The sequence below is a fragment of the Schistocerca nitens genome, chromosome 1, assembly GCF_023898315.1.
Source record: "Schistocerca nitens isolate TAMUIC-IGC-003100 chromosome 1, iqSchNite1.1, whole genome shotgun sequence".
In the NCBI taxonomy this organism is placed as follows: domain Eukaryota; kingdom Metazoa; phylum Arthropoda; class Insecta; order Orthoptera; family Acrididae; genus Schistocerca; species Schistocerca nitens.
In genome coordinates, this window is record NC_064614.1 from 412,470,607 (window position 1) to 412,483,004 (window position 12,398).

The following is a 12,398-nucleotide window of genomic DNA, read 5'->3' on the forward strand; positions in this document are numbered from 1 at the left end:
TGGGGAGCATGTTGAATTTGTTCAGTTTTCACACTGGAAGTTCTTATTGTCAACTATTACCAAAATGAAAAACCCATGGGCATGACCAAATTAGAACTATGAAACATTGACATATTAATAAATGGCACAACCTGTGATATGGCAGGAGCACAATTTCATCTTCCAGCTAGTGTCGCAAGTACACCCATGATACAGTTCTCAAAACCTAAGTTCTATTGACCAGAAAAACTGTTAGAAGTGTTACCCAAACAAAACTTCACATTCTCCAACAACAGCTAAAACACATTGAACTCACTAGACGAGCTGATAGCATCACAAAAAGGGCCAGTAACTATTGCAGAAAAAACGCTCAGCATATTCAGAACTATAGGGATAAAAAACGACATAACATCATCATGACCATTAGCATTTACATTACCGTGGCTGCCATGGTTCTACTAACTATTTGCACATTCTACTTTTTCTGCAGGCATAACCACTCATCCACCTGAATTGCCAAGCCATCAAATACCTGTCACATGGCTAAATAGTGGCAATAAAGATTTTTAAAAAGTGTATAATAGAGCGAGATTTTAGAGAGTTAATAAAACACCAAAAACCTTTGTGAATAAGCTTTCTGAAAATTTAAATACCAGGAAGTTGTACAGTATGTAATTACCTATGCAACACACATTTCATGATACTGTTTCTGAGACAAACTAAAAAAAGTTCTGGACAAATTTTTTTTAAAGAAGATGGAACGTTAAACACTGGAAATGTATTATGGAGCAATGTAAAAGTTTCTCCAAGTCTTCTCCAGGTGGCACAAAGTAAGGGCAAGCCAGGCCAAAGCCACATGTAACAGCCAAAGTAAGAAACAGGCAGAAAACAGACGATGTGGAAAGCAGAACAAACCCGGAAATGATTGCTTAACCTTGCGCAAGTGAGAAACTTTAATCGTAAAGTCAGCAACGTGACCTCAGCAAGGAAAGGGCAATACTTCATTGTAACAGCACAGCTTTATTTGTGTGTGTGTGTGTGTGTGTGTGTGTGTGTGTGTGTGAGAGAGAGAGAGAGAGAGAGAGAGAGAGAGAGAGAGAGAGAGAGAGAGAGAGAGGAGGGAGGATTTGTAGTAAGGATAACTACCACCAGCCAAAAAATAGCATTGGCACTGTCTAGACGGCATCAGGTAGGGGCTTGGCATGCATGCATGTGCGTGTGCGTGTGTGTTTTACTCTTGCTCATCAACAGATTCACCCAAAAGTAGGTACGTTTTCTTTCTTTTGTGTGTGTGCCTAGTGACAACTCAATGCTTCTGACTTTCGGTGAGTATTCTCCATTAATCATAAAGTATTACTGTATATTCTATTTAGACACAGGCACACACCATTCTGGAGACAGTCCAACTGTTTGTGCCTTTATTGTGATTATATAATGATCTCATTTTCAGTGCCTAGCATTGGCTTTAACTAGCGACCTTGCCATCAAATTCAGTAAATGATTCCTGTTTCTATGAGACAATATTTTGCTTGACTGTTCACATTAAACTTCAAATGTGTGTCAGTCATTCCTTTAAATAAATCTCTCAATAAACATTTAATAATATTGTACTTCAACCATTTTTAATATTTATAAATAAAACAAATAAATAAATAAACATGAAGAACAAGAAAGAAGAATACAGACCTAGATGTGTAATTGCTGTATGGCTGTGTAGAACTGGCCCTGAACCGGAGGGCTATGGCTGTTGCAGCACCAAGCAAGTGCCCTGCTAAACAGCTCGGAATATCTGCCAGGTCGACTTCTCCGTGGCTGAGACGATCTCTCAATCTGGGACCTGTTGGTAGGGACAGTAAATCTCTAAGTAACTGCAGAAGACCTTCCCCAAGTAAAAACAGCATGCTGGTATCAGATGTATCTAGGAGATCATCCAGAGTAAGATATCGTGTTGTTGATTCAGCAGTGAGCAAGCGAGATGGGCAGTTGTGAGCAACACAGTAAGCCACGCGTGCCAAGTGCTCAAGCTGTGGCAGGGCCACTAGGCAGCACCGACCCCAACTGCAACAGATATATTCAGGTACCAGAGAACTGCAAAATTATGAAACCAGTTCACATTTATATAATACCTTTATTACGTTATTGAAAATGGATCAACTCTTTATTGTGCAATGAATGTAACTCAACTCAAAGCTTTTCTGTAGTTGCATATAAAAAATATTTTGGATTTCTGATCTATCTTAGGAAATTGAATAGTCTTCAAAACTGATATGGAATTTTAAGATGAGACTATCTGTAGAAATTTTAGTTTCTATAAATTAGAATACACAAACTCTCTGTCCCACACACACACACACACACACACACACACACACACACACACACACACACACACACACACACACACACACACACGGCTGCATGCATGTGCACTTCCTCCCCTCCCCCTCCCATTGATGAGTCCTTACATATGGCCCAAATGAAGACGACTGGATGTTTGGCAAAATTCATAAACAGAAAATTAAAAATAGCCTGGAGTCTTTTCAATGCACTGAGAAATACGGGAAGAACCGGGACAAGCGAATGTATCAGAGAATAAACTGGGATTGAAAACATAATTATCAACACATAATGAAAATGAATGGAACATTAGGTCAGTTGAATGGCTGTTAGACAGACCAAAGAAGTTTTTTGCTGGATTCCAAGAGAGAGCACGAAGCCAACCATTCCATGGAATGCTGGTAGGTGATATTAGAAAACTTGTAAGAGCAGCATGAATATGTATCACTGAAGACCATAATGCTTGGAAAAAATTTAGAAGGGACTATTAGCAGTGGATGTCACTGATGATAATACATTCAATTTAGTTCTCACTCATTTTATTTCAAAGCTAAAACACTTCCAGTGAACTAAGTTCCTAAAATAAAAAAAATACCAAAAAGCCTTGCACCATTTTCTAGAAAGCCCATATTTGTATAATATAGGGTGGGCAAAATTTTTGGTGGAAATTTTGAGCATCTAAAAAGCACATGAGAATCATAAGAAAGGAAATATATTTGATCATCACTCTGAAAGCACAGCATTTCGTGATAAATAACATTTATTTCAACATACACAAGTATATAGCAATTAGAAGCTGAAAGTCTATTTACTCACCTACCCCTATGATAGTGCTGTAAAGCAGATGTCCAAAAAGCAATGTGTCGTGATGGAATAAGTGGAGATTCTGTAAGAACAGACAGGACTGCGTGTGGTACAAGGTCACCAGGAGGTGGCTCCATATGTTTGGCGAGCTCAGATAGATCGCTGGCCTGAGGCCTGTGGGGAATTGAAGCAAGCTCAGCAGACAGCAGCTGCCCTATACTGGCAACTGCAACGAAGAGTGCTGTAGCCAGTGATGGGGCTATCTCAGCTGGATGAAGAAACCCATGCCATACCAGGTTACGCGCATTAAAAGACAGTGGAGTGCCTACCAGTAACTGTAGGAATATTGTCTGAAAAATAAGTGAACACTTAAGTGATCATGTTACATTACACAGTTCAGAAATGTGCACCACATACTGTTTAAAAGTTTAGACCCAGAAGTAGGAAAACAATGTTGACTGGTATATAACTCATTCTGAGACAAAGATATAATAATGTAAAACTACACAGAAATGACTATTACATGGCTTGGGTACAAACCTTTACATTACTTTCTGGTATTTCTAAGATCTCAGAAGATAATGCATGGTCATAGAAAAATCTTAATTTACATTTTAACTACATACATAATGTTTTGAATTATCTGCAACAATTTAGGTGCCATATTTTATGCTGGTTACATATGAGAGTTGGAACTTAAATAGTGGAAACAATTTATTCACAACCGATACAAAAGAGTTACACGTTTGCACCTGTACTGTCCTTCAAAGTAATCACCAGCATCGTGTAGACCCCGTAGCCAGTGTTGTGGAAGACGTAGTATACCATTAGCAGAGCCTGTACTATTGGTGGTGCAAATGGAGCAGTCTACTGCCTGTCGAAACTCTGGAAGAGTTCTGAAGCGAATGACACGAAGTGGTTCCTTCATCTTCGGAATCAAATCAAAGTCACAAGGACTTAAGTCCAGGGAGTATGGTGGATGGTAGTCCCATCAACAGAACAGAGCAGCCACAGCTTGCGCTGTATGCGCCCGCGCATTGTCGTGCTATATGATAGGTGGGTTGCGTAGAACGTGTCACCGCTTCTTACACAAAGCTGGTTGCAGGTGATGCTCCAAAAATGAACAGTAATACTGTGCAATGACGGTCTGCTGTGGAGGAACGTCATCCATTAGGATAACACCATCACAGTCGTACATGAGAATCACCATAACTTTAGACCACTCCATTCGCACCATCAACAGAACAGGTTCTGCTAATGGTACGCTACGCCTTCCACATTGCTGGGTTCTAAACAACTCTGGGGACTTCTCTGAAGGACAGTAACAGGTGCAAACATGTAACTCTTTTGTATCGGTTGTGAATAAATAGTTGCCACTATTTAAGTTCCAACCCTCGTATAAGTGTGTACGTTTTGATCATTATTGTATAAACAACATGGTAGTGTCAAATCCTTGATATAATATAAATAACTGATGAGTAAAGACAGTGCTCACTATAAGGACCTGAACTTACGGACCAGAACATTATAACTCAGATTAAGAAACACAAGCTTAGTGCACACATTTGTTGATACTTAGTTAAGGTGAGTGAGTGTCTAGGATAGACCATGGTTTGAAAATGGAACTGGTAAGAGTAAATGAGGGACAAGGGTTAAGAGAGTAAAGGAAAGCTGTAGAAATAATAATGATGATTTTGATTTTAGGGAAATGAATGGCATGGATGTCAGTGTCCTTTCCAATTATGAATAAATACATGTCGTCGATGGAGAAACAATACCGTGTAACTGACAGATTATCGATTTTGCATTTTTCAGTCAGTTCATATCCTTTGACTCTCAGTGCTTCTACTCTTACTGCCAGAACGCTGATTGTTTAAATTACATACCTATGAAATGAACTAAAACAATACTGTGCATATGGCAGAGCAAAAAAATAAATGAAAATACAGCATAAGTGCAAAACAATGAAATACTGCGTAACTAGATTGCTTTGGATTTAGTAAACAATACCGTGTAAATTGCTTACTATGTATCTTCTGGTGTTCGAAAGTGGTTCCTTGGTTCTACCTTCAGTTCATGAAAATGGACAGCATTCTACAAGATGCTCTCTTTACTGAGGAAGAAATTGTTTCACAGCTGAACTAACGATATGAAAGTGGAGAATCCTTCTTGAGAGAGAATCACAGTTATAAGAAAATTGTTTTGTTATTTACCTCGCATTAACAGCAGTCTGCTACAACTCTAAAATTTAGTAGTACCACAGTTGCTTTATTGTAATGCCACACTTCACTTATTGTGCACTCTAGTCCTTTCTGCTAAAGATATTTTGAATACTCGCTTGATTATAGGTTCTCATATAAATCCAGAATGAACAACAGGCAAGTACAGTAGTAACAGTGAAGTTACTGGCACAGAAGAAGAATTAATTTTGAATATGGGTTTCTCATTAACTTTTCCAGGGCCATTTATGAGACAGGTAATTTTTATTGTGACTATTAGTGTTATTAATGGTACCGTAACTGTTGTTATCGTAAGGACATGAATTTGAAATTCAACCTTGGTCTTCTTAATCATTAACCGGAATCGTGGGTGATTTTGGACCCACCGACAACAATAAAACCATTTAACAATGGAAAGGCGTGGAGTTTGTTTTGTGCACCAGTGTAATCTCAGTACATTGTGAGATGCACCAGGGACTGGGAACTCGTTGCTTGAAATTTACTGGAAGTGGAGGTAAGTGCCATCCCTGGGTCCAATTTGACCTGCGATTCCAGATATGGGATTTTTTAGTCTATGTATACTGACTTATTTTGTGGTGTTTCAAGAACTTTATTGCCACAATGCAGCAGGGTCTCACCAAAAAAGAAATCTGTGAAAATTATTCAGACACAGAATCTTTAAGCGATTTTCAGCCTTGTGACGAAGACAACGTAAGTGATGATGACATAAGTGACAATGAAAATACACAATAAGGAAGTTCAAACAATGGAAAATCCAGGATGGAATGTAACAATACCAGAGAAGAAAAGTTGCTACTCACCATATAGCGTAGATGCTGAGTCGCGATAGGCACAACAAAAAGATTCACACAATTATAGCCCCTTCCCTGTTCCCATTCCAGCATTACACAGCCATCACTTCACCGCCACACCCAGTGTTTTAATTTCTTCTTTTTATTTCTCTCCTTTCTGCTACTTACCCCCTTCCCCCTCCGCACCTTCTCTCCTGCCCTCCATCTAAACTGCAACACTTCACCATCCGCTAATACCACCATACTATCCCTCCCCCTCCCCACCCAGCCTCCTCCTTATCCCCCACTCAGTAGCCACTCCCATCATGCATTGGTGCTGCTGCTCACAGTGTGGGTTCAGCTCTCTGAGACTGCAGACGTGTGTGCTAGTTGCGTTTGTGTGTGTGCGCGCGCGCGAACTTTCCTTCTCTGGTATTGTTACATTCCATCCTGGATTTTCCATTGTTTGATTTTTGCCTGACGGTTTTTCTTCGATCCTAACCCTGTGTTGTTTTCCTTTGTAACTACTTTCTTTTGCATTGCTATACTCAATGTCCATTCTTCTTTCTTTTCTTTCCTGTGTTTCTCTTGTTGCTTTACGAACCGCACTGCACACTCTGCTTATGCGCCACACTGTATCAACCATCTCAGCCACGTGCAACAGACGGCCTCAAGACCACGCAGATTGTTGGTGCAGCATCTTATGTCCCACATTACTCCCGCCGATATAAATAAGCCTATGCCTTCAAACTGATCATGCTCCCTGTGTCAGTTCCCGTATTTTTGTGTGTTATCTCCTGCACTTTTCCGGTGCCACATGATCTTAACACTCTAACTATGAAACCCTCCCCACCCCCCACGCTTTCTTCATTCTATCCCATTAAATCCACCTCATCTAGTCACATCTGCGGTCCCCCTTCTTTATGCATATCCGCCCTCATACCTGCTACCCACAGTATTATACATATATTTATTAATGATGAGTTATTCTCTACTTTGACCCTTGTGAGTTCTTGCCAATTTTAGTGAGTTTTTGCCTTCCACTATCATCATCTTCCTCAGATTTATCTCTTTTTTCCCCCCTTGTGCATCCATTTCATCCTTTTTGTACTTTTCACACGTATTTGGGTGTATTTTTGCGTAATTTTTACGTAATTCTACTTTCTTAGGTAATTTTTCACATTTTTTGCACCACCATCGATCCTTGCTCCTTCCATCTGCGTTAATACAGAAAAGTTTCCTTATTCCTAACCAGATCCCAGTCCCACATACTGTTCCTGCATTGTTGCTTGGCTCATGAAATCCCCCCTAATGGCCTTACCATCAAATTACCCATCTCTGGATGCTACCCCTCCTTCCACAATGACCTCCATCTGTTCAAATTCCACCAATCCTTAGTCCTCACCAACATAGTCCTACAAAACCATATCAACCAAGTTCAATCCTCTCCATCCGCAAAATTCTCCTGCTATGTAATCCCAAATTCCTGGAACCCATAATACACATTGAAACTCTTGCCCTGCAGGAACTTGTGCAACATGCACAACGCCACCTCAAAAAGCTCTCCATCCTGCTCACTTCCTACTCCTGCCTTGGAATACCACTGTCCACCACTTCCAGAACAACCTCCAAACCTCCCCCATGGGCCCCTCATAGCTGACAAACCCTGTCTCACAGACCTACTACACTCACCCCACCCTCCAGAGCTACCTCCCACCACCACACAGAACCCAGAAACTAAACAGACCTGCAACACAGTTATGAACCTTTCCTTCAGAAGCCTTAGTCCCACAGAAATATCAGTCCTTTCCAAAGGCCTCACCTTTTGCCCCACTCCCAAATTCAACCATGCAGGACTAGTTAAAGACCTTCTCTCCTTCTCCCAGTCCCTACAGTGGAAACACTTTTTTGCCACCAACCCGACCAATCAGACTCAACCAAAGACCAATATTGAACCTTGCCTAACTCAGTTCACTCCTCCATCCAACCGTGATCCACCCCCATTGCCTCCAAACCACCGCTTGTTAACTTTCCAAAATTTCTTAACCTTGAACCTTGCCTCACCATTATTCCCCAAATCTCTCAAAGTGCAAACTAACCTTACATCCGCAGAAAGAACCGCAGTCCACATTCTAAAAACTGATCCCGACCTTATAATCCTACCTGCAGACAAAGGCTCCACCACCGTTGTTTTGCTGTCAGATACTTCCACCTACAAACCATGCCACAGTGATCCCATTCCAGTAATCCAGCAGGATCTCCAGTGACTACTCAAATCCTTAGGCCCATCCCAGAACCTCTCCCCAGAGTCCATCTCTCTACTTACCCCTACCACTCTCCGCACTCCCACCTTCTACATGCTTCCTAAGTCCGTAAACCCAACCACCCAGGATGCCCCATTGTGGCCGGTTACTGTGCCCCCAATGAGAGAATTTCTGCTCTCGTAGACCAACACCTTCAACCTATTACCTGGAATCTCTCCTCCTATATAAAAGATACCAACCATTTCCTCGACCGACTCTCCACAATTCCTGTCCCTTTACCACATGGTGCCCTGCTCGTCACTATTGATGCCACCTCCCTGTACACTAACATTCCTAATGCTCATGGCCTTACTGCTATTGAACACTACCTTTCCAGACACCCTATGGATTACAAGCCAACAACCTCCTTCCAGTCTCCATGACCAACTAAATCCTCACCCACTATTACTTCTCCTTTGAAGGAATTACCTACAAACAAAACTGCGGTACGGCTAAGGGCACCCGCATGGCACCATCCTATGCTAAACTATTCATGGGCTACCTAGAGAAATCCTTCCTAAAAACCCAGAATCCTAAACCCCTCACCTGGTTCAGATTAATTGATGACATCTTTGCTATCTGGATTGAAGGTGAGGACACCTTATTCACATTCCTCCAGAACCTCAACAACTTCTCCCCCATTTGCTTCACCTCGTCCTACTCAACCCAACAAGCCACCTTCTTAGATGTTGACATCCACCTCAGAGATGGCTACATCAGTACCTCCGTCCATATCAAACCTACTAACCACCAGCAATACCTCCACTTCGACAGCTGCCACCCTTTCCATACCAAGAAGTCCCTTCTGTACAGCCTAGCCACCCGCAATTGTTGCATCTGCAGTGATGAGCAGTACCTCTCTAAATATACCAAGGATCTCACTGAAGCCTCCACTGACCGTACAAAAACAATTCTCCAGTGCCTTATCTTTCCAGTCTCCCACCACCTCCCAAAGTCCCACAGTCCGGCCACAGAGGAGCATCAGTAACTCAGTACCATCCAGGACTGGAGCAACTGAATTACATTCTCTGCCAGGGTTTCAGTTACCCCTCATTGTGCCCTGAAATGAGAAATGTCCTACCCACTATCCTTCCAACCCCTCCTACAGTGGTATTCCACTGTCTACCAAACCTACACAATATACTTGTCCATCCTGCTCCCAATCCCTTACCTCATGGCTCATACCCCTGTAATAGCCATAGATGCAAGACCTGTCCCATACATCCATACGTCCTCCTGCAACCACCTACTCCAGTCTGGTCACTAATATCATCTATACCATCAAAGGCAGGGCTACCTGTGAAACCAGTCATGTGATTTACAAGATAAGCTGCAACCACTGTGCTCCATTCTATGTTGGCATGACAACCAACAAGCAGTCTGTCCACATGCACGGCCACCGACAAACTGTGGTCGAAACACAAGCAGACCACCCTGTTGCTGAACACGCTGCCGAACATGATATCCCTCATCTCAATGACTGCTTCAAAGCCTGTGGCATATGGATCTTTCCCATTAACACCAGCTTTTCTGAATTGCGCTGATGGGAACTTTCCCTTCAATATATATGCTATGTTCCTGTAACCCTCCTGGCCTCAACCTTAGTTTGTCACTGTCCTTACCCATCCAGTCCCCACCCTGTTCCCATTCCAGCACTACACAGCTGTTATTTAACCGCCACACCCAGTCTTTATATTTCTCTCCTTTCCACTACTTCCCCCTCCCCCCTTTCTCTCCTGCCCACCATCTAAACTGCAACACTTCACTGTCCGCCACTCCCACCATACTATCCCTCCCCCTCCCCGCCCCAGCCTCCTCCTTACCCCCACCCAGTAGCCACTCCCATCATGTATTGGTGCTGCTGCTCACAGTGTGGGTTCATCTCTCTCTCTCTCTCTCTCTCTCTCTCTCTCTCTCTCTCTCTCTCTCTGTGTGTGTGTGTGTGTGTGTGTGTGTGTGTGTGTGTGTGTGTGTGTGTGTGTGTCTACTGCTCACAAAGGCGTTAATGGCCAGAAGCTATAACTGTGTGAATCTTTTTGTTGTTTCAACAAGAAATTTCTTCTGATTCAAGTAATCCATCGTTTGATGATTCAGTAGAGAGAGATAGCCGGCTGTCAAGTACTGCATATTTTCAAGGTAAAAATCGATTCAAGTGGTCTACTCATCCAACATCTAGGTCCTGAGTCAGAAGCCACAACATCATCACTCACCTGCCTGGTCTCATCAGTGCAGCTCGTGAGAAACGGAACATGTCACCAATTGAATCATCGCAGTTGCTGGTATCAGATGAAATGATCGCACATATTTGCACTCACACTAATCGGAAAATAACAGAATATTCAGAAAAGTATAAAATTAATGCTTCTTACACTAACCATGTGAGTATTATGGAAATGAAAGCACTGTTATGCATTTCTCTGTCGTCCGCATAGTGTAGATACAGACTTAAATAAGTCTTCTCCTTTACACCTTTATAAAACAAGAAGACCACTATTACAATGGTTAAAATTATAACAAGCAAACAACACAGGTTGCTCAACAAATCAAATTAATAAACATTATCTAAAATCTTGGTATTTTACACTGAAAGACAAAGAAACTGGTACACCTGCCTAATATTGTGTAGGGCCTCTGTGAGCACACAGAAGTAACGCAACACAACGTGGCATGGACTCAACTAATGTCTGAAATAGTGCTGGAGGGAAATGATGCCATGAATCCTGTAAGAGTACTGATGGGTGGAGATCTCTTCTGAAAAGCACATTGCAAGGCGTCCCAGATACGCTCAGTAATGTTCCTGTCTGGGGAGTTTGGTGGCCATCAGAAGTGTTTAAACTCAGAGGAGTGTTCCAGGAGCCGCTCTGTAGCAATACTGGACATATGAGGTGTCGCATTGTCCTGCTGGAATTGCCCAAGTCCATCGGAATGCACAATGGATGTGAATGGATGCAGGTGATCAGACAGGATGCTGACGTACGTGTCACCTGTCAGAGTCACATTTAGATGTATCAGGGGTCCTATATCACTCCAACTGCACCCACCCCATACCATTACTGAGCCTCCAACAGCTTGAACAGTGCGCTGTTGACATGCAAGGTCCACGGATTCATCAAGTTGTCTCCATACCTCTACGCATCTATCTGCTCAATACAATTTGAAACAAGACCTGTCCGACCAGCCGACATTCCAGTCCAATGTCAGTGCTGACGGGTCCAGGCAAGGCATAAAGCTTTGTGTTGTTCAGTCATCAACAGTATATGAGTGAGCCTTCGGCTCCGAAAGCCCATATCGATGATGTTTCATTGAATGGTTCACACGCTTACACTTGTTGATGAACCAGCATTGAAATCTGCAGCAATTTGTGGAAGGGTTACACTTCTCTCACGTTGAACGATTCTCTTCAGTCATTGTTGGTCCTGTTCTTGCAGGATCTTTTTCCAGCCACAGTGATGTCAGAAATTTGTTGTTTTACTGGATTACTGATATTTATGGTATAGTCATGAAATGGTCGTAAGGGAATATCCCCACTTCATCGCTACCTCGGATATGCTGTGTCCCATCACTTGGGTGCTGATTATAACACCACATTCAGACTCACTTAAATCTTGATAACCTGCAATTGTAACAGCAGTAACTGATTTAACAACTGTGCCAGACACTTGTTGTCTTATGTAGGTGTTGCCAACCGCAGCACCATATTCTATCTGTTTACGTATCTCTGTATTTGAATAGGCGTGCCTATACCAGTTTCTTTCGCGCTTCAGTATTTATGTTAGATAGCATATTCAAACATTTATTAATACTAACAAATGAAATCTGGGCTAAAAGAAGGCTAATCGGAAATGAAAGATAAAGCAATATTACAGATTAACCTAACTGGCTGATCACTGGACAAAAATTAATGAGCCAGTCACTCCGTTTGTTATACATTAAAATCTTTCCCTGATAGCTTAGGAGGGAGGATC

General features: G+C 42.1%; 1 protein-coding gene across 4 annotated transcripts in view; it reads right to left on the minus strand.

Annotated features, from left to right (window-relative positions):
* The window catches only part of LOC126249780 (endoplasmic reticulum membrane-associated RNA degradation protein-like), an 89,472-nt gene that overhangs the window by 43,517 nt on the left and 33,557 nt on the right, over positions 1–12,398 (minus strand). For all 4 annotated transcript variants that reach the window (XM_049951474.1, XM_049951481.1, XM_049951465.1 and 1 more), the window contains exons 4-5: positions 3,133–3,470; positions 1,666–2,037 (exon numbers count right to left, since the gene is read on the minus strand). In XM_049951474.1, coding sequence (XP_049807431.1) covers positions 1,666–2,037; positions 3,133–3,470 — 710 coding nt within the window. The remainder of the gene's footprint in view (positions 1–1,665; positions 2,038–3,132; positions 3,471–12,398) is intronic.